Here is a 22,242-nt window from a genome sequence, read left to right on the forward strand (position 1 = left end):
AGTTTTCAACCTAACCCTCTATTTTCAAGCTAGATTGGGTTGTTCATCCTTAGAACTATTTAAAGTCTACTCCCTCTTAGGGCCTGGCGTCCTCGACACACCACTTAGTGTCTACTTCCTCTTAGGGCCTGGCGTCCTCAGCACACTACCCAGTGTCTACTTTGATCCATTACGCATCGTCGTCAGCCTCACAGTTTTAAAACATATCCTTTTCTAATAGAATCTTGAGCACGAAGAGGTCTAAAATAACAGGAAAAGAGCTTTTCAACCAATAACTTCTCGCTGGCTTCAGGCATAAATTTACGCATTTAATGAACATATCAAGGATTTCCCTTTTACAGTCCGCCCTTCTTATGATTTACAGACAGATAGCCAAAAGAGGCATTCAAAGTTTTCACAAACAAACGAATCCATCGTGGCAATCAAACAACTTAATTAGCCATGCCATTTGATTAAACTACCTCCATGCTTCACAGAGGCATAATTATATGCTATGATACATTATTTAAATAGGCAGCCTTGTCCTCCCCAGCCAAGCAGAGCTGGTCTCGTCATTTCGCCTGCTGGAAATACCTCGAGATGGTTCGCAAACATCCGTTCCATGGATTTTTCAAATCATGCAGCACTCAAACAGTTCTCCCAAGCCCCATACTTCGAACAAAAGCTGCCACCACCGCTCTGCTGAGCGTATTCCGAAACAACAGCACGAGCACAGACATCCCAAGTTCTTGCTATGTCCCCAAGCGACATTGGCTGCGAAAGGTTTCGCAACGATATGCTAAATCTGGACTTGGCCTTTATTGAAAGGTCTTCATATTCCTTGCTGCTAAAAAACGACGATAATAACGATAGTTTACCGAATAAGGACCGACAAAGAACTGAAACTGAAAATGACCAATAACGAAACCAGCAGCAGATGACCAATAACGAAATTATCTTGGAATAAAAACTAACAAGTAAAATAAAAAATTCAAAAAGGGACACGAGAGAAGTCGTTTTTTCGTATTTTGGAATATAGAACCGAATTTTTTTCAGAATATAAGAACAGAAAAACAGCTGACAAACAAAACTAGGAGCCCATGTAGACTAACCTGACTTCAACAGGAAACTTGTCTAAGAGTATTGGGGAACAGTTTGGATAATTTGTAGGAACAAGCAACCGTAGAGGCTGAATTGGAGACTGCATAATAATAATGAACGAGTAAGAAAGCAGATTATTATGCAGACAATGAAGAACCTGATTAGTATGAAATATGCGCACCATTTGTGCAGAAGTGTATTGGGATTTTAAGCTGGGACTGAGAGCCACAGCACTAAAAGAGCACTTCACAATTGTTCCATCGCTGCCATCAGCAGCAGCCGCTAAAGCACTTGGATCAACTACTTCATCACTAATTACCACCACTGTGTCAATAAGGCGTTGGTTTATTTCCCTTATTTCTTCCAGAAGAACATGACTGGCCTGCAAGGGCAATATATATATATATATATATAACTAAAGGAGTAAAGCATGTGATTCGTGAAACTAAAGTGGGCCAATACAAGTTTAAAACGGACAATGCCTTAAAAAGATTGATAAGAAGATAAAAGGGAAACTTACTTTAATTGTTAAAGGAGCAAGAACATTCTAATGGCACTGTCTATGATTTATTATATTAATGTAACAGCTCAAGCCCATCTCATAATTCACCCCCCCTTCAGGACCTAGAGTCCTCACTGGCACTCGTTCCCTTCTCCAATCGATGTGGGACCCCCAAATCTACTCCCTTTGGGGCCTAGCGTCCTTGCTGGCACACTGCCTCGTGTCCATCCCTTTTCGGGGCTCAGTTTCCTCGTTGGCACATCGCCCGATGTCTGGTTCTAATACCATTTGTAACGGTCTAAGCCCACCGCTAGCAGATATTGTCCTATTTGAGCCTTCCCTTTCAGACTTCCCCTAGAGGTTTTTAAAACGTGTCTGCTAGGGAAAGATTTCCACACTCTTATAAAGAATGCTTCTTCTCCTCCTCAACCGACGTGGGATCTCACAATTAATCTAATGCTTTCTTTCTTTCCCCTCTCTTATAACTATTTATAAAATATAAATTGAATTTAGGCCTTCATATTTGTTGTTTTGCTGCTTTTCTATTCTAAGTGTCTTTCTCACAAAATTATTTCATCAACCCAATAGCACTAACTATCCTAAGAACACATATATGATAGCTCAAGTAACAGGTCCATGTACGCCTGTTGGACACTTAATTATGTTGTTAGACCTAATTACTTAATTTTGAATTTCTGATGAACTATGAACATGCTTAAACATGTTCTAGCAATCAAATTAGAGACAATAAAATATTAAAATGAGAAAAAGGGGAAGTATATGATTCTAAAATTGTGTAGCATATCCATACGTGAGACCTCTAATGTAGTATATTACATTGCTTATCAGTTCTTAAACTTGTGGTGACTCCTAACTATATCTATCTAAACTACTACTATTTAATTTCAGCCTCAAAGAATATACAATACGTAAAAATTGTTATTACCTCAATCCGGGACCTCTTGACGCTAGATGTTGCAGTTGACTCAAGATCAGATGTCTCTGCACCGGTCAATGGTTTAAAAACATCATTTACACTTCCTGCTGATGATACAACGTTTAAGGGCATTGCACTTGTGTGACGTCTCATCCTTTTGGTTCCATTTGACCCATCGTGTGAAACAAAATTTCTTGCTTGCAGCCGACATTTCGTCATGGCAACCAGATCCTCCCCAACTGCAGCTCTCGATCCATTACCAGGGGCTGAGCCGGCTATCCTATCAATCATACTGACAACTGATCCGATGCCACTGACAGAAGCATTCAAAGCTCTAGGTGACATTGATTTAACCTGAAAACCATAAGAAAGTTACCAATGATAGAAACAATCAAGAAGCATAGGCAACAATTAAATCCACGAACAAATAGCACACAAGTTTTTGACTCACCGCTTTAATTAAGCGTTCAAGAGGCTGCTCTGTAACACTTGATTTGCCGGAAACAGTTGGTAATGCAATGGCATAAGCGCCATCTGTACCACTAAACTCAGCTAGCAATGGTGAGGCAGATATCCCAGGGGTGCCAATGGCAAGAGATGGGGCTTGTGCCCCAGACACATTCATTTGTTGTCCAGTATTCCCAGCATTTGGAAGTGACGAGACAGCAGAAGTAGGTTTTTCAGAATCACCAGGCATTGGAGATGGAGCCAGAGGCGTTGAAGGAGATGGGACAACAAAAGGGGAGCTCGCAGATTGCAAAGGTGTTCCAATTCTGTTCATGGATGAAAACATATTTTGTTGGTCGACCTGTGGGGAAGAATTTTGGGTAACTTGAGGGGATGTCGCCTGAAAGATCGGAGGTGAAATTGGAAATGAAGTCCCTGGTTTCATCTGTGGATGTGTATAAGCTGAGCGCTGAGTTCCTGGATGTTGAAACATCCCTGGCTTTGCAGCAACCCCTTGTCTCATCTTCAGGTCATTCATCTCAATTTGGTTAAGATGCGACATTTGGTGTGCCTGCATTTGTGTGGGTAACTGCTGCTTTCCTTGCTGCTGTAGCTGTGACTGTTGCTGATGTAATTGTGGTTGTTGCTGCTGTTGCTGCTGGTGCTGCAACATCTGCTGCTTCAGATGCTGCATGTGTCTCTGCTGCATCTGTTGTTTCAGCTGCTGCTGCGATTGCAGCAACTGCTGCGGATCCTGTTGTTTCATATGTTGATGTTGAAGAATATTAGTGTTGGATTGAAGAGAACTAATATTTGGCTGAAGAGCATTCACCCCATTTTGTGATGCCAAAGAACTATTGTTTGCTCGTTGGGAGCCGTTCGCAGGATTCTGTTGCAAAGACACAGCACCAACCTGCTGCAACGAGCTCAGTGAATTCCCTTGTCCTGATTCCAAACTGGAACCCGGCTGCATCGGAATCGTCATGTTCTGTTGTGGTGCTGATCCTGAAAAAGTTGGAAGAGAATTATGTTGCATATTGTTCATATTGTTCATATTGTTCATATTGTTCTGCTGCACCAGAGCCACGGAACCTTGCATGTTTGCAGAATGCAGTTGGGGATTGATTTGATTTTCGGGCGACTGTAACGGAGTCATCTGTGATTGTGACTGCTGCATAGATTGCATGTGAGAGGCAGGGAGCTGTCCTTGCTGCAGTGTAGACACTGGATTTCTTGGCCTGTTCGAGTTTAAGAAGCTAACAATCTGCTTCTCGTAATGGCTTATCTTATCTTTAAATCCAATCACAATATTATTCTTTGGAACCTGTAAGAATGCTATAAGGCGTTCCAAAATCACCCTAAATGCCCTTAGCTTATTTAGCTGCTCTGACTTTGGTTGTTGCGGAAGGCTGTCAAACTGGAAAATAAAATATCAAATTAAACAATATCACACTGCATACTAATACAAGGAGAATAAGAACTACAATGGGCGTAAAGGGAAAGGTATTCAACAGCTAAAGGAGGAAAGAAGTTTTAGTTCATTTTGGTCTTTGTGCTTTCCAAACGTCCATTTAGGTCCCATAAACTTTAGACTTTCGTTCATTTTGGTCGTGTACGTTCCAAATTTTCATTTTAGTCATACTTTTAAAATGCGACCAATTTGGTTTCGTTATAGCATAATGGCAAATGGCTGGGGAGAGGAAAGGTTCCTTTTTTTAGGGTACCCTCGGGAACAGATCCAGTGGAGACGGGGTGGAGCCTGTAGCTCAGAGGATTAGAGCACGTGGCTACAAACCACGGTGTCGGGGGTTCGAATCCCTCCTCGTCCACAACCGGCCAAAAAGGGAAGGACTTTCCCTCTGGGAGTAGGAAAATCATGATGACACTTCACTTACTCCATGTGACTTGCTACATTTCTCAACATGTGGTCAAGATTCGCACTAAAGGATTTCCATTGGGTATAAAATTTATACTTACAATTTGTAAATGGAGACTAAATTGGCCGCTTTAAACATTACAAGAACCCAAACGAACATTTTAATAGTACGGAGACCAAAATGAACCAGAGCCAAATATATAGAGACTAAAATAGACGTTTTGAAAGTAAAGGGACCAAATGAACCAAAGACAAAAGTTCAAAATAGTATTTGAAACTTGTCTTCACAACTCCTTTTGGCTTTTCAATATATGGTATCCGATTGTTCGTCAGATATAGATGTCGAATCACATACCTGATGCACTTTTGGAAGAATTTTCTGATACATTTCTTTCAATTCAAAAAGGTACAACTCCTTCATAGATTTAATCTACAAAAAAGAAGAAGAAGAAAGCAATTTAACAATATTTTTAAAAGGATTCTAAATTCCACGAAGAAAAAAAGATATATGCTAAAGAAAGTATAACAAAGATTCCCATTTGACCAAAAAAAAAAAAAAGAAAGAAAAGAAACAAAGTAGATCATCCTATATCGAAACGCCTTATTTGGAGACACTTTCTTCCAATCAAATCGACGGTAGCCACCCGCCTCTATCAGACCTTTTGACAAAAGAAACCTACGAAACACAATCCTCTAACACTTGGACGCCTTAAACAAATAAAGTTAGAGAGTAAAAGAGAAATCAAAATAACAGAGAAATCAAAATAAACTATGCTTCTATGGCTTTAGAAGCAATCCTCTCCAAAGCCAGATTCTAAAACATCAAACCTCGACTTCCGAACAGCTGGATGCCAACCTAATGAATGGCCAAAGCCCAAACAGCTACTATAGAACAAAAGTCCTTTGCCACGTAATCAACGCAACATTCATCAATGCAATTAATACCCATAAGCATGGATCTAGTCCCATTCACCTTAGGCCCAAATGTCTTTTCAAAGATATAAATGATTTTGAAGAGATTGTAGAACTTCCCTACTCAAACATTGAGAAAATAAGAGTATCATTAACCATAGAAATGGAGCTCACCCATTAACTATGGAAAAGAACTCTCGTCCAAGAGAATCCAACTGATCTCATAACTACAAAAAGGTCCGGAAACAAACACCCATAGAACTTATTAAACCTAGCAATCTTCCAAACCACCTCTCCGATCTCTCGAACTCCCTAAAAGTTGTATTGTTCCTCTCAAGTCAAATTCCCCCTAACCCAACAAAGAAACATGTTTGCGCCCTTGTTCATAGCACAACCCCTTCCTCGAGCCAAGCATAACTTGAATGAACTCAAACATTTGCTCCACAGAACAAAGCATGATCACATTGACACCAGCACAACAAGTGGCCAATATCCTCCTCGTGCCTACTACACAAAATGCACCACAGCGGGCCTAACACCAAAGGAAATCTTCTCTGAATACAGTCAGTAAAACCGACCACACAGAATTTGATCTTCTAGGGGATTTTCACAAGGCTAAGTTTTAGAAGCAAAACCTTTAGCGTCAAGAACAATGAGGAAATCCCAATCCATCCTCTTGTATGCCTTTTCAAGGTTCATTACAATTTTAAAACATAAACCCTTTGTCTTTCTCTTTTTCATTGGAAGATGGGAAAAGTTGTGTTAGTACCAACCCAGCCAAAATAGCTTAAAGGCCATGGGACAAAACTTACTCATTCCAAAGAGGAGAGATCAAACATAATGTCTCCAATCTATGTTGATAGAAGTAAAGTAGTTATATAGAATTTGCTATAAACAACCCAATTTAAAAGAATTCAATAAATTTGATTGGCAGTAAAGATCACTCTTTCCTTCCAAAGAAGGAAAAAAAAAAAAAAAGAGTTCTCGTTGCAATAAACCATAGCACTCTAGCCTTCGTCTTTAAATCAATTGCCAGAAATAACTTCTAGGAGCCACTCGTCCACAGTCTTCGGAAAAAAAAAAGGACAAAACCAAACCACTCATAAATCAAATTCCAAACTTTTTAAAGCAAAATATCAGTGTCTAGTGAGTGAAGAGATGGAATAAGAACTATTTGTTTTTATGATCTTAAATGACGTGCGACCAAAGAGAGAATTAGATAGATGAACTTGGGATCTCCGGTAGCCAATTTTATTCCGTTTATTTGATTTAATTATTCTCAAAGCTCAGGGAAGTTGCTTCTGCACCATGTAAAGGGAAGTTCACAAAAAAAGTCATTTTTCCTATGAAGGCATAAATGCTACTGAAATGTTCAACGAAAGATGCCCAAACATGGTTTTAAAATCCAGTTGGTACGTGCTTTGAAGGAAGGATGAGGAATATTGTCCATATAGTAATGATTGAATTTCTCATTCAGATTTTTAATTTATCGAGTCTCCAAGAAAAAGGTCAGGCTAGTCCTAATCCAAGTTTTATGAATGAATACAGTCAATGCTCCACCATGAACTTTTGAGGCTCGAAAGATACAATAAACCCATAATTCAACTAACCACCCTTGGTTGGCCAATAATATTGGAGCTGTAGAAAAAGTACAGGAAACTAGAAGAATGCGATTTTTTTTAAACCCAGAGTAAACCTTGAGCATGCTTATCCCATTATCCAACCAATCCAATAAGGCCATCAGCACCTACAGAATCCAAATCCTACCCAACACCAAACAAACCCATAGCCCAATTCACTGCCTTTCCAATAGGACCTGAAATAAACTACCAACAAAGTATTCCCACTGTCGCAACACCTACCTTTGTGGGACAAAGAATAATAAAACATTCTTTAACATCTTGAATTAATAAAAAGCTTCTGCACCCAATTAAACGAATCCAGAAAAAATCAAAGAGATCAAAGTGAATGGAAAGGGAAAGGATGAATTACACTTTTCCACGGTCAATGCCATACACACTACCTAAAAGAATTCTAAATCTTTTTGTAATTACGTATCATATGTACACAAATTGGGTGAGTCGTTTATTTATTTAATTATTTTTGTGAACTCTTGTAAGGAGGTATATAGGAGCATACAGTTTACATTGGTAACTTTTCACTGAAGAATTAAACGCATTTCTTTTTCACAGTAGGATTTGAATTGGTCTCTATGGATATAGCCACTGAATTTTTACTATTGCAGATTTTCCCCAAAGCTTACTGCTCAAAATTTACCCCTTATCTACTTGATAGTCTAACCTTTTGCATAGTAATAATTTTTTTGTATTATTAACATAAAAATAAATCAAGTTAAAATGGGCTGCTAGGTAAGAAACTCTGCCACAAGAAAGAATAGCAAAGCCAACATTTACACTTTGTAACTTCTCTAATAATATTGCAAACAGAACGAACTTTCTTATGAATCTTGAAAAAATCATAGAAGAGAGATGGAGTGTAAGCTTAGTACCTTCTGATAAATCTCCTCTTGCCAATCACCACCATTGGCTTGTCCTGTCTGAGCCGTGGAATCTAAAGATGCTACAAAAATTAAATAAAGGTCAGCGGATATGGAAAATGTGTGCCTAGGGGATATAAGTGAACTACAGCAAAGAGATAGTGTGCTCCCTTGTAATAAGAAACTCAGTTTTTATGGAAAACAACAAAAGAAAGAATTCGGCAGTAGAAGGTCCACAGGCTATACAGAAAATGGGGGGAAAGAAGAACACCAACACCGCAACCACCGCTTCGAAGAACAACAAAACAACATGGAAACAGGAGGTAAAGAGCCAAAAAAAGCTAAGTTTTTCTAATGAATACTCATGTGCATAAGCTTAAATATCCATGAACTACTACTCTAGAAAAACAATTCCTAGAAGGGGGATCTTTCTCCATCAGGATGTTTTTTGTGTATCTTGATAGAGCACCGATTACCTCTTCTTAAATGCAGGTTTATTACCAAAAGTTAGTCTTATACGTTTGGATTATTCACCTTATCCTTGTGCCTTCCAATTACATTGGTGCTTGAAAGGAAAAACTGAATTCTTTAGAAGTGTACAGATAGCTTTTGATAGCTTCTTTAGTTAGAAAGAAAGCTTTTGATAGCTTCTTTAGTTAGAAAGAAACCAAAGAGTTTTCCACAACAAAAGAAATACGTAAATGGCTTCTGAATTATGTCCATTGCACAGCCTCACATTACAGCGCCCTTCACAAATCTTTGTAGTAATCACACTACTCTTTTTTTGAACCACCATGGTAGTTGACATGGGGGACAATGAATAAAAATAAAAGGCTTAGAAAGAGTAGGTTCAAACCATGGTGACCACCTACTTATGATTTAAAATCCTACGAGTTTTCTTGGCAACCAAAAACAGTCGGATCAGGTAGTCAAGGTGTGCACAATAGGACCCAAAAACTCGTGGAAATAATAATAACAACAACAACGATGATGAGAAAAATAAACTTGAAAATACTCCATAACATGGGGACAGTTCAGAGCTGCCTAACATTTTTCAAAGAGTGTCAGAGAGGCCCTCAGAGAACCAAAATGAGGAAAACAAATGCCCATTGATGAAGGTGGGCCATCGAGCACTTTGGTTCCAAAGATAGAAGCTTCAACTAAAAAGAGGAAGGAAATAATACTGGGCTTTCATTCGTTTTGAGTGGCCTTGATATTAAAGTGGATGCTATGCCAAAGAGGAAAGGGAAGCATATTGTGCAGGCCATGCCAGAGAATGTCTTTTGTTGTGATGCGAGGGCTGAAACTCTTGTGCCTTTGATCCTATGTTACTGTTCTTTCTCTCTCTCTCTCTCTCTCACACATTCCACACACGCCAGGTTTCAACAAGGTCACCAGCATTTAGCTATCATTGATAATATCTTACTAGTTTGATCATTCAGTAGTTATTGATAAGGCTCTAAAACTAAGACAAAGCAAGAAAGCTTACTTGATGATGTCTCTGGAAGGACCCTTTGAGGATGATACAACTGCTTTTGCTGATCCATTACATTCTGTGATTGAAGTAAGGGGCCTGGAGCTTGACCTCCAGCTTGAAGCCTTTGTTGGAGCTCATGTGACAAGGTATTTGACTGCGGCTGCTGCTGCTGCTGCTGCTGTAAAGAAACCTGTTGTTGGACTTGTGCGGACTGCAACGGAATCTGTGACATCAACTGTTGGGATGATTGAAGTTGTCCTTGCTGACCTTGCGTTGACAACAAATTTGATGGATTTTGTGGAGGTTGTTGCTGCATTTGAACCTTGTTCTGTTGCATCATATGCACACCGTGCTGATTTGATTGCATGTTTGAGTTACCTGACTGAGTACCATGCATCTGTTGTTGCTGTAGTCCAGAAACATTACTTTGAGGTCCTAACTGCGGCTGCTGCAAATTTGATAGGCTGCTTTGCTGATTCATTAACTGCTGCTGCTGCTGCTGCGATGGTGGAGTCTGCATGTTTGATAGATTGCTCTGCTGCCCATGCGACCTTGATTGCTGGGGCAGCTGCTGCTGCATGTCCCCAACACTGTTTTGTATTAGTGAATTCTGCTGCATGTTTGAAGAATTAGATTGTTGATTAATTAGCTGTTGTTGCTGCTGTGAAGACAAGCTCGCCTGCTGTGACATTGTGGGCTGCTGATGCAGGACAGAATGTTGTTGGGACTGTTGCTGCTGCCTTAGAACTGGCTGTGGAGGTTGCTGAAGCATGGATTGAGTGGGCTGTTGAATGGAAGATTGCTGGTTTTGCTGAAGATTCGAGAGCGAAGGTTGCATAACAGATTGCTGAGATGATGGGAGTTGATTCGGTGCCATTAGATTCGTTTGCTGTTGTGGGATGTGAGATTGCATAAGTTGGTGTGGCATACTTCCCTGCTGATACTTCTGCTTCATAATCTGCTGCTGTAAATGTTGTTGCTGAAAAAATAACTGTTGCTGCTGGCTTTGTGACTGCTGCTGTTGCTGCTGCTGTTGGGAAACCACTTGTCTTCCCTGTATTGGCCTCTGAGAATTGGTAAATACATTAGAAGAAACCCCTTGACCCATAGCATTCCCAACAGAACTCTGTGGAACTCCAGATACATTTTGCATGCTTGGATTCTGGCCAACTATGTTCGCCATTGGAGCTGATGCCAATCCCGCAACAGGAGGTACTGACGAAGGTAAGCTGGACGAACTCTGAGAAGCAATATTATTTTGGATGTTCTGCGAGAGTAATTGCTGGCGTGGCTGAGGTTGATTGGAAGACATAGGGCCAGACATTGATGGCCCTTGATTTAGAACTTGAGACTGCATGCTCTGTGATGCTGTTTAAATTATCATACACAACATAAAGTCAAATAAAATTAACAAAACGCCACAAGCTAAGTAAGAAATCGTTACAATATTCAAGAACAGAGTAATAAAAAACGCTATAACAAGAAATTAGTTCACAAATTGACTTAAAAAAACGTTAGTGAAAGTTTCACCACGTACAATATAGTCGCAGATCGACTGTCGATAACTTACTAGAATCTAGAGGCTTATTGGTAGGCACCATAGAATTGGATGGTAATGCGGTGGTCTGAGATTTGGTTTCCATAGTAAGCATCTTCAGAGATATTTTCCTTAGGTAATCCGACTGAAATCAGAGGTTCAAAATAGAAATGGTGAGTACTCAGTGTTGTATTTAGTAGATAGCATAATAAATCAGGGCTTTATACAAGTGAGCAGGACGTACCTGACTGGTAGCGGCGGTGTAAATCTTTTCCTCGAACCTTACAGCAATTTTCCTCAGCTCACTCAATCCCTCATGACCCGAAACAGGAAGGTGCCTCTTCAAGGTCTCCATTCTACATAAAAATGGAAAATATAATGGCTGAAAAGTTCATTAAACACAAAAGCACGAGAAGCTGTTCCGGAACGAAAAACTACAGCAGTAATCCACATCCATGATTCAAAATATTAGTATAACAGCTCAAGCCCACCGCTAGTAGATATTATGCACTTTGGCGCCTCACGGTTTTAAAACGCGTCTACTAGGGAGAGGTTTTCACACCCTTATAAGGAATGTTTCGTTCCCCTCTCTAACCAACGTGGGACTCAAAATTGGGCATTTTGAAGGAATGAACTTTAGAACCGTCGAGGAAAATTCAATAAGATCCATACTACTTCAAATAACTTGTACTTCCTATGTTCAAAGAAGGGGGTAATACCTGAAGTAACAAATAGGAACCACCTCCACAGAACCTAACCTACCGTATCTTCAAACCAGATATAGAAAAATGAACGGGGATAATTTTAACGAACTAGGTTCGTTAGAAAACTCTCCACAATGATATGATATTGTCCACTTTGAGTATAAGCTCTCATGGCTTTGCTTTTGGTTTCCCCAAAAGACCTCATAAACCAATAAAAATAGTATTCCTTACTTAATTAGCTAACATGGGGCTCCCTCACAATAACCCTCAACAAGGTTTTGGAATCAGTTTGTATTTGTAACAACCTAAACCCACCGATAGTATACATTGTCTGCTTTTCCCCGTTACGTATCGTCGTTAGCCTCACGATTTTTAAACGCGGTCTACTAAGAAGAGGTTTCCACACCCTTATAAGGAATGCTTCGTTCTCCTCTCCAACCGACGTGGGATCCTAAAGCATCCATCAGTTATACACAATCTAAGAAGAGGAAGAATAAGGTGGAAGATGATTCTATACTTCCAAAGTTCTTCCGTTCATAGCTTAATTCAGAAAACCATCCCATAGTAATAGTCTAAGCAGCGAACTATGAACACAAAAGGTTACAAAATCTCAGACAAATTTCTCAAAGAAGCAAGAAACCATACATCTTGTTGACAATTCGATGCCGTGAATCCGGCTGCAATTGAGACCTCCAATCCCCAGCATCGACTCCGGATTCTCCACCTTGAGCAGGCCTCCAATTACTCGAATCCATTACAAAAACTCAATAACAACGCAAAAAGAGAGATTAAACAGAGTCCTTCAAGGATGGAGAAAGCAAGACTGTTATGGAGTTCACTCGTGGTTTAGGGCTGAATCAAACCCAGAATTCGGCGGCGGAGATGTAAATCGGGTACAACCAATTCGCCAGTTGATCGGAAGCTGATCAACCACGAAATTAAGGAAATCAAAGAGATCTCAAGAGAAAAGATAATGATCGAAGGCTTGTTACACAAACTTAATCCGTTGCGTGGAGAACAATCCCAGACAGGAAAGAAACGACCTTTTCCTTCTAGAATTGCTCGGGAACAGCCTCATAAATGGTTGTCTCCTCAGAACTTGCACACCAAGTTCCTCGGTTTCTCCCCAATGTTCATCAAATTAAAATATGTTCTTATGAATTTCTCCGAAATTGAAACTAAAAACCTCTCAAATCTTTGAATCAGATTAGGCAAGTAATCCCCCCATTTCATTCCCATTCCAAATTTATCGTTTCAAACCTAACTCCGATACTTTACTTATAAACTTTTATTAAACAATGAACTCAACTCAATCAGATCATGATCATGATCGTAACGATCGATTAGGGCAATTTATGCCTTTGATCATTATCTTTTGACGAGACGTACTGAGAACAAGATGCTCGATAAATATTTTTATATACCTATCTACTTTCGGTTTCGGAACATTTAAAAGGAGTTCGGTATCGTCAATCAGTAGTTTTACGAGCTTCAATCATCGTATGTTTTAATGATAAGAATCTTGTTAAGTTATTAATGAATTTAGCGTTTTGTAAACTTTCCATAATATGGAGGTCGAGAAGAGAATTTTAACGTGTTTGAATTGCTCGAGTCGAAGATAGATAAATAGGTTATAGTTAAAAGGGCATTGAAAATAAATGGTGATGATGTGGACGAATAGGATAGTAACATGTGGTAATGTCGGGAAATTACACGTGTCAACGTTTGGTTGGTTCTCTCTCTCTCTCTCTCTCCAATTATTGTCGGCGCGTGAAAACTCATCTCCTCTGCTCGGTATACAACGTTTCTCTCCTCGATTTTGTCATGAAATTTAAAGATGATGTTACACGAAAGAGCTCGGGATTAATTTCATGGCTTCGTGTGGATTGTAGCCTAAATTATTCACCTCCAAAGTTCATTGGAAAACTGTTTTCTTGTCGAAGTTCAAGGCAACTTCTTATTCGGCAATCGTTTCTAGAGGTTTTTAGAGCTCGATTTATTCATCGAATTTCTTCCTTATTCTTCCCTCTAGCTAAAGAAATTGTTTTGGAGAGACGTCTTTAAGTGCGTGGCCTTAATTTTGAAACCCGTTCATTAATTAGCAACTCACTAGAAACGCATAATTTTTCGTTTTCTTGGGCACCTTGATCTAGGACGTTTTAGCTCTCGATTTCTTTATCAAAATTACCTATCTCAATCTTCTTAAGTTAAAAGGAACGCTCAAATTTAAGAAAAATGGACTGTAGATGGGAATTTAATCCCTATCTCAAATTTCTGCCTGTAAATGACTTTCTTCAAAACTTAAATCCCTAAAATTACTGACACAATATTTACCCTCAAATATATGAATAGATCTGAAAATATTATTACTCAAATAAACAATACAGAGTTAAAATGACAAACAAAATTGAGGTAGAAGGTTTTATTTTCATTGATATTCACAACGTTTAAATATAATACAAAATACCAATTAATACTTACAAATCAGAAAAATATAAATAACTAAATCTCAAGAATAAAATAAAATATATTATTAGCGGATTACTCAGATATATTCTATAACTAATATATTCTTCTAAATATTAATAATATCAACCCTAATAAATAATTAAATTTCGACAATAAAATAAAATATATTATAAATAGAAAAATATTAATATATTCTATAACTAATATATTCTTTCAAATATTAATCGATAAATAACTAAATCTCGAAAATAAAATAAAAATATATTACAAATATAAAAATATTAACGTATTACTCTTATATATTCTATAACTAATATATTCTCTCAGAATATTACTCAGATATATTATATATATGCTCTTGCTGGAATGTGAGCGGCTTAATGTTCTTATCATGGATATTACACCAAACCTCAAACCCCAATCCAACAAGCTTACAGACTCGACTTCAATGTGACTACGACTCGACTAAGTCAGTTGTCCAATCCAACATTTGTTGGCTGATTCAAAGATGCCAAGAGGTAATTTCTTAGAAATTCATAAGAAAATAGTTCATGAACATTGAGGAGAGACCGAGGAACTTGGTCCCCAAGGTGTGAGGAGACGATCATTTATAAGGCTGTTCCCGATTCACTCTCTCCTTTTGCTTTGTTATTAGGGTTTTGACGCAATTTAGATTGTTTCGGAACTTTTGAATGGATTCAAATCATTTGGGGCCTGCTCAAGGTGGAGAATCCGGAGTCGATGCTGGGGATTGGAGGTCTCAATTGCAGCCGGATTCTCGGCATCAAATTGTCGACAGAATGTATGATTTCTTGCTTCTTTCATGCATGTTTGAGAAATCTGTTTGAGCTTTTGTAACTTTTTGTTTCATAGTTCGCTGCTTAGACTAGTTACTTTGGGATGATTTTGTGAATTAAGCTATGAACGGCAAAACTTTGGAAGTATAGAATCATCCTCGACCTTATTCTACCATTTCTTAGATTTGCGCGTATAACTGATCGATGCGAACTGATTCCAAAACGTAGTTCTATAATATTATCTCCTTCATTTTTCCATTTCTGGTTTGAAGATATGGTAGGTTAGGTTTTGTGGAGGCGGTTCCTATTTGTTACTTCAGGTATTAGCCCCTTCTTTGAACATAAGAAGTATTAAGTTATTTGATGCAGTATGGATCCTATCGAATTTTCCTCGACTGTTCTAGAGTCCATTCCTTCAAAATTAGGCTGCCTAATTGTGAGATCCCACGTCGGTTGAGGAGGGTGGAATGAAACATTCCTCCTTAAGGTGTGGAAAACTCTATCCAGTAGACGTGTTTTAAAACTGCGAGACTGACGATGATACGTAACAGGCCAAAGCAGACAATATCTATTAGCGGTGGGCTTGGGATGTTACAAATGGTATCAGAATCAAACACCGGGAGGTATGCCAACGAGGACGCTAGGCCCTCAAGGGGGGTGGATTGTGAGATCCCACAACATTCCTTATAAGGGTGTAGAAATATCTCCCTAGAAGACACGCTTTAAAACCGTGAGGCTGACGACAATATGTAACGGGCCAAAGCGGACAATATCTACTAGCGGTGGGCTTGAGCTGTTACAAATGGTATCAAAGTCAAACACTGGGCGGTGTGCCAGCGAGGACTCTAGGCCCTCAAGGGGGGTGGATTGTGAGATCCCACGTTGGTTGGAGAGGGGAACGAAACATTCTTCCTAAGGGTGTGGAGACCTCTCCTTAGTAGACGTGTTTTAAAACCGTGAGGCTGATAGCGATAAGGGGCCAAAGCGAACAATATCTGTTAGTGGTGAGCTTCAATTGTTACAAATGGTATCAGAGTCAGACATCGGGCGGTGTGCCAGTGAGGACGCTAGGCCCTCAAGGGGGTGGGATGTTAGATCCCACATTAGCTTGAGGGGGGAACGAAACGTTCCTCATAAGGGTGTAGAAACCTCTCCCTAGTAGACGTGTTTTAAAATAGCAAAACATAACGGACCAAAGCGGACAATATCTGCTAGCGGTGGGCTTAGGCTGTTACACTAATATTTTGAATCATGAACGTGGATTACTGCGGTAGTTTTTCCTTCCTGAACAGCTTCCCATGCTTTTGTGTTTAATAAACTTGTCAGCCATCATCTTTTCCATTTTTATGTAGAATGGAGACATTGAAGAGGATCCTTCCTGTTTCTGGTCCTGAGGGATTGAGTGAGCTGAGGAAAATTGCTGTAAGGTTCGAGGAAAAGATTTATACTGCCTCTACTAGTGAGGTACTTCCTGCTCACTTGTTATAGTTCTCAAGGGTTTTAAGAACATACATCATCTTATTTATGTTTAGCCCATTTGCTATAACAATAAGATCCCAATTTCATTGGGTTCCTAAGATTTAGTTCTGTACTGAAAGATACTTTTGTATAAGAACTTGTTCATAAAGCCCTGATTTATTATGCTATGTAGTGTTGCACTAAATAAAAATACCAATTATATTTTGAACCTCTGATTTCAGCCAGAGTACCGAAGGAAAATACATGTGAAGATGCTTACTTTGGAACCCAACTCTGAGACGACCACTGCATTACCATCAATGCCTGTGCCTATGGCTTCCAATCAACCTTAGAAACGCCTGCAATTACTCTCCCACAACATCCAAAATAACACTGCTTCTTCTAATGTATTTACCAACTCTCAGAGGCCAATATACTTTATTGGCTAATAAGGTGAACGAGTCTACTATTTGAACGCATTAATGTTGGAATGAGATATTGTATGATAATTGAAATCGTTTTGAATCTTGAATGTTCTATGATATTGTTTTGAATGAAATATTGTATGATAATTGAAACTGTTCTTAATCTTGAATGTTCGTGATATTGTTTTGAATGAGATATTATGTGATCATTGAAACTGTTTTTAATCTTAAATGTTCATGATATTGTTTTGAATGAGATATTATAGGATCATTGAAAGTGTTCTTAATCTTGAATGTTCACGATGTTGTTTTGAATGAGATATTATATGATAATTGAAACGGTTCTAAATCTTGTATGTTCATGATATTGTTGTGATAGTTTTTCATATTCGTATCACTAATTGAAACTGTTACGAAATCTCATGCATATTTGTGACTTATCGGCGACAATAACACAAAGAGGGACTTAGAGTGACGTTGTGTGAGTGAAGGGTAGATGCGTGGTGGCCGAAAATCAAGTAGATACGTTGGAAGGAAAAAGAATCGATCGAAGATTAGGGTTGTGATTTGCGTGACAGTCGGGTGAAGAAGAAACGACCCGTGGACTCGGGGCACACCATCTGCAACCACTGACTTCGCGCAGTCCATGACGGCGTGTAAGCTAAGCCCACTTAATGCTATGCATATGGCCTAGCAGACGCACCTTGCAACCTACAAAACTTGCGCGATCCAACAGACGCACGCGATTTGCACGCCCGAGCAACCTGACCCGAAGGCTATGCCTCCACTCGATTAATGACTCGCGCTTCTCAACCCCACACGTGTCTTGTCTCCAGTTGCGGCTCGTTCAACATCGCACTCCTCGGCTCGACTTCGACGCTGCTCCGTGGCGTAAACGGCTCGAGTTTGTGTATTTCAACATGCAATATAATCTAAACTTAGCCCTATAGATAAAGAATCACTTCAAGGGAAAGTAAAATTCAGATTACCTTGTTGATCAAATATCTCAAGGCAAGAATACTTATTTGAGATTCGAATCACTCCACAAACAAGATTGATCTCGAGCTTGAATAATTCTATATACAACCTAAACTACATATAATTGCAAAGAAACGACATGGCTAAAGGAAAGCACAAATGTTCATTTTACTATATTTTTCAAGTCTATTTTACAAATATAACATGCATGACATTATATAGTCTCAAAATGAAAACTTTTAACCTTTCACGAGGCTTTCCAAGAGATGCAACTTTCATACTTTATGACCACAATTAGATCATAATTAACCACTATGCATGTTTTATGACCATAATTAGTCACTATGTAAATAAATCTTAAAATACATTGAAAATACAATAACTCTAAATTATCAATCAGTTAAAGAATAAATGAAGCCCCATCTTGAAGCCTTTGTTGCATAAATGAAGTTTGATTATTCTTAATGTGGCATTAATATTACATGATAAGATGCCTTGGTTCATATCGATTCCTATTTCCTCAATTTAAGTTAAATTAAGTTAGGAGTTGGATTTACCGAAAGAATTAGGTAAATATTTCTAATAGGTTGAAGCGCCTTTCGAATAAGTTGAAACGAACTTCGAGGGACGAAGTCAAACCAATTCAAAAATTAGATAGAGCTTCGGTTAAGGTCAACCAAGTAAGTGGCTCTACTATCAGTATGGTTGGAAGAATTGTTTTATATATGATGACACGTGCCTAGTGGCCGTGTATGTATCATATGTTTGATGATATGATATGTTTTGCTACATGATATGCCAAAATATGCCAAGTAATATTAAAACGTAAATGAATTTCGTATTATGCCTCGATGAATTATGATATGCTATGAAATGCCATGATACGCTGTGATATGATTATACTAGGCCATGATATGTTATCACAAGCTATGAAATGTTTTGAGATAAAGAGATTTATGATCGATAACCCTTAAGATATGTTTCAAAGATTATGCTATAAATGAAATGATTTTGTAAGGGCTGTCTTGCACGATTTGTTTACAATGAAAAATGTTGGGACCTCGTGCATAAATGTATGTTCACAAGCGTAGAGATATTTTCTTTTATGATGAATACGAATACGTACGTTATGAAAAGGAAAATGATCATCATGTTTGTCATGATGCTACGACGGTTGCTATTCCATTTGGGTGTCTGACAGTAGCACCAGAGAAGTTAGCTCGACCAACACTAGAATTTCTGTTTAAATTTTGGGCATTCAAATTTGGTGAAGATCCAACGATTGAAAATGAAGATATGGTAGATTTTTTTTTAGGACTACTCACTGCCGTGGATCTGATTTTCTGATCTGTACTATTTTCGTAATTATTTCAAAGTTCAAGGGTATTTTGGTAATTTCAAATGTCTAAAATTACTTGCTATAAGAGTGTCTTAATTTCTGAATGAATATTTTGGATATTACACCAAACCTCAAAGCCCAATCCAACAAGCTTACAGATTGGACTCCAATGTGACTACGACTGGACTAGGTCAGTTGCCCAATCCAACATTTGTTGACTGATTCAAAGATTTCAAGAGGTAATTTCTTAGAAATTCATCAGAAAATTTGATGAACATTGAGGAGAAACCGAGTAACTTGGTACCCAAGGTGTGAGGAGACAATCATTCATAAGGCTGTTCCCGATTCACTCTCTCCTTTTGCTTTGTTATTAGGGTTTTGGCGCAATTTAGATTGTTTCGCAACTTTTGAATGGATTCAAATCATTTGGGGCCTGCTCAAGGTGGAGAATCCGGTGTCGATGCTGGGGATTGGAGGTCTCAATTGCAGCCGGAATCTCGGCATCGAATTGTCGACAAGATGTATGATTACTTTCTTCTTCCATGCCATTAATACCCTATTTGAGAAATTTGTTTGCGCTTTTGCAACTTTTTGATTCATAGTTCGCTGCTTAGATTAGTTACTATGGGATAGTTTTTTGAATTAAGCTATGAACAGCAAAACCTTATTCTACCTTTTCTTAGATTTGTGTTTAACTGATGGATGCGAACTGATTCCAAAACCTTGTTGAAGATTGTTGGGAGGAATTCCATGTTGGCTAATGAAGAGGATGATCCTAAGAAATACTATCTTTATTGGTACGAGGCCTTTTGGGAAAGCCAAAGTGAAGCCATGAGAGATTATGCTAAAAGTGGACAATATCATATCGCTGTAGAGAGTCGTGATTCCTAACATGGTATCAAAGTCATGCCCTTAACTTAGCAATGTTAATAGAATCTTCAATTGTCGAACAAAGAAATTGTAAGCCTTGAAGGTATAGTCATAAGTGCTCCAGAGAAAGGAGTCCAGCCTCGTTTAAGGGTTTAAGGAGAGGTTTAAGAGGAGACTGTCTGAGGGCTACATAGACCTCTGGGGAGGCTCTATGGTATAGTAGAGAAGGATGGTTGTGTTCGAGGGCTACATAGACCTCTGGGGAGGCTCTACGGTGTAGTAGGAAAAAGGATTGTTGGGAGATTCATGATTCCTTACAAACCTAGTTTGTTAAAGTTATCCCGTTCACTTTTCTATTTCTGGTTTGAAGATATGGTAGGTTAGATTTTGTGGAGGCAGTTCCTATTTGTTTCTTCAGGTATTATGGTAGGTTAGCTTTTGTGGTGGCGGTTCCTATTTGTTTCTTCAAGTATTAACCCTCCATTGAACATAAGACGTACAATGGAGAAGGATGGTTGTGTTCGAGGGCTACATAGACCTCTGGGGAGGCTCTACGGTGTAGTAGGAAAAAGGATTGTTGGGAGATTCATGATTCCTTACAAACCTAGTTTGTTAAAGTTATCCCGTTCACTTTTCTATTTCTGGTTTGAAGATATGGTAGGTTAGATTTTGTGGAGGCAGTTCCTATTTGTTTCTTCAGGTATTATGGTAGGTTAGCTTTTGTGGTGGCGGTTCCTATTTGTTTCTTCAAGTATTAACCCTCCATTGAACATAAGACGTACAACTTATTTGAAGTAGTATGGATCCTATTGAATTAACGGTTCTAAAGTACATTCCTTCAAAATGCTCCTATATTAGTCAGAGAGGGGAACAAAACATTCCTCTTAAGGGTGTGAAAACCTCTCCTTAATAGATGCGTTTTAGAACTGCGAGGCAGACGGCGATACGTAACAGGCTAAAGCGGACAATATTTGTTAGTAGCGAGCTTGGACTGTTACAAATGGTATCAAAGTCAGACATCGAGAGGTGTGCCAACGAAGACGCTAGGCCCTCAAAGGGGTGGATTGTGAGATCCCACATTGGTTGGAGAGGGGAATGAAACATTCTTCATAAGGGTGTGGAAACCTCTCCCTAGTAGACGCGTTTTAAAACCGTGAGGCTGACAGTGATATGTAAGGGGCCAAAGCGGACAATATCTGCTAGCGGTGAGCTTAAGCTGTTACACTAATATTTTGAATCATGGACGTGGTTTACAGCTATAGTGTTTCGCTCCCAAACAGCTCCCCGTGCTTTTGCGTTTAATAAACTTGTCAGCCACAATCTTTTCCATTTTTATGTAGAATTGAGACATTGAAGAGGCACCTTCCTGTTTCGGGTCCTGAGGGGTTGAGTGAGGTGAGGAAAATTGCTGTAAGGTTCGAGGAAAAGGTTTACACTGTCGCTACCAGTCAGGTACTTGCTGCTCTCACTTGTATAAAGCCCTGATCTATTATGCTATCCACTAAATACAACACTGAGTACTCACCAATTGTATTTTGAACCTCTAATTTCAGTCAGATTACCTAAGGAAAATATCTCTGAGGATGCTTACTATGGAAACCAAGCCTGGGACGACCCCTGCATTACCATCAATGTCTGGGCCTATGGCTTCCAATCAACCTTAGCCACGCCTGCAATTACTCTCCCAGAATATCCAAAATAACACTGCTCCTTCTAATGTATTTACCAACTCTGTGAGGCCAATAATGTAAATATACTTTATTCGCTATTAAGGTAAATGACTCTACTATTATTATTATTAGAACGTTTCGGTGCTTGGAATGAGATATTTATATGATAATTGAAACTATTCTGAATCTTGAGTGTTCATGAGATTGGTTTGAATGAGATATCATATGATAATTGAAACTGTTCTTAATCTTGAGTGTTCATGAGAT

The 22,242-nt window shown here is 38.9% G+C and overlaps 3 protein-coding genes and 1 non-coding gene across 9 annotated transcripts; 3 read left to right on the forward strand and 1 right to left on the reverse strand.

The window, feature by feature from the left end:
• Window positions 1-261: 261 nt before the first annotated feature.
• Window positions 262-13,275, reverse strand: LOC111434564 (mediator of RNA polymerase II transcription subunit 15a-like). 4 transcript variants are annotated; one of them, XM_023071992.1, is made up of 12 exons: window positions 12,809-13,275; window positions 12,615-12,704; window positions 11,510-11,621; window positions 11,299-11,410; window positions 9,741-11,096; window positions 8,264-8,334; window positions 5,198-5,272; window positions 2,971-4,383; window positions 2,529-2,873; window positions 1,262-1,462; window positions 1,092-1,180; window positions 262-826 (listed from the first exon to the last, which is right to left on the reverse strand). In XM_023071992.1, the coding sequence occupies exons 3-12, from the start codon at window positions 11,618-11,620 to the stop codon at window positions 616-618; spliced, it is 3,984 nt and encodes a 1,327-aa protein (XP_022927760.1). In that variant the 5' UTR covers window position 11,621; window positions 12,615-12,704; window positions 12,809-13,275; the 3' UTR covers window positions 262-615. The 4 variants fall into 4 exon arrangements, with proteins under 4 accessions (XP_022927760.1, XP_022927757.1, XP_022927759.1 ...); XM_023071989.1 differs by having other exon boundaries at window positions 12,615-12,753; XM_023071991.1 differs by having other exon boundaries at window positions 2,971-3,971; window positions 4,059-4,383; window positions 12,615-13,275.
• TRNAC-ACA lies at window positions 4,722-4,795 on the forward strand. The gene has a single exon. It is a non-coding gene; the product is annotated as a tRNA-Cys (tRNA).
• A 1,574-nt stretch (window positions 13,276-14,849) lies between the features above and the next one.
• Window positions 14,850-17,273, forward strand: LOC111434575 (mediator of RNA polymerase II transcription subunit 15a-like). 2 transcript variants are annotated; one of them, XM_023072010.1, is made up of 4 exons: window positions 14,850-14,956; window positions 15,094-15,240; window positions 16,588-16,699; window positions 16,936-17,262. In XM_023072010.1, exons 2-4 carry the CDS (start codon window positions 15,131-15,133, stop codon window positions 17,044-17,046), a joined length of 333 nt encoding a protein of 110 aa, XP_022927778.1. In that variant the 5' UTR covers window positions 14,850-14,956; window positions 15,094-15,130; the 3' UTR covers window positions 17,047-17,262. The 2 variants fall into 2 exon arrangements, with proteins under 2 accessions (XP_022927778.1, XP_022927779.1); XM_023072011.1 differs by lacking the exon at window positions 14,850-14,956 and having other exon boundaries at window positions 14,984-15,240; window positions 16,940-17,273.
• Window positions 17,274-19,555: 2,282 nt separating this feature from the next.
• LOC111434576 (mediator of RNA polymerase II transcription subunit 15a-like) lies at window positions 19,556-22,207 on the forward strand. Of its 2 annotated transcripts, XM_023072013.1 has the most exons (4): window positions 19,556-19,674; window positions 19,810-19,956; window positions 21,646-21,757; window positions 21,859-22,174. In XM_023072013.1, the coding sequence occupies exons 2-4, from the start codon at window positions 19,847-19,849 to the stop codon at window positions 21,967-21,969; spliced, it is 333 nt and encodes a 110-aa protein (XP_022927781.1). In that variant the 5' UTR covers window positions 19,556-19,674; window positions 19,810-19,846; the 3' UTR covers window positions 21,970-22,174. The 2 variants fall into 2 exon arrangements, with proteins under 2 accessions (XP_022927781.1, XP_022927780.1); XM_023072012.1 differs by lacking the exon at window positions 19,556-19,674 and having other exon boundaries at window positions 19,682-19,956; window positions 21,859-22,207.
• Window positions 22,208-22,242: the final 35 nt, after the last annotated feature.

The sequence above is a fragment of the Cucurbita moschata genome, unplaced genomic scaffold (genome assembly GCF_002738365.1).
Source record: "Cucurbita moschata cultivar Rifu unplaced genomic scaffold, Cmos_1.0 Cmo_Scf00045, whole genome shotgun sequence".
Lineage (NCBI taxonomy): Eukaryota > Viridiplantae > Streptophyta > Magnoliopsida > Cucurbitales > Cucurbitaceae > Cucurbita > Cucurbita moschata.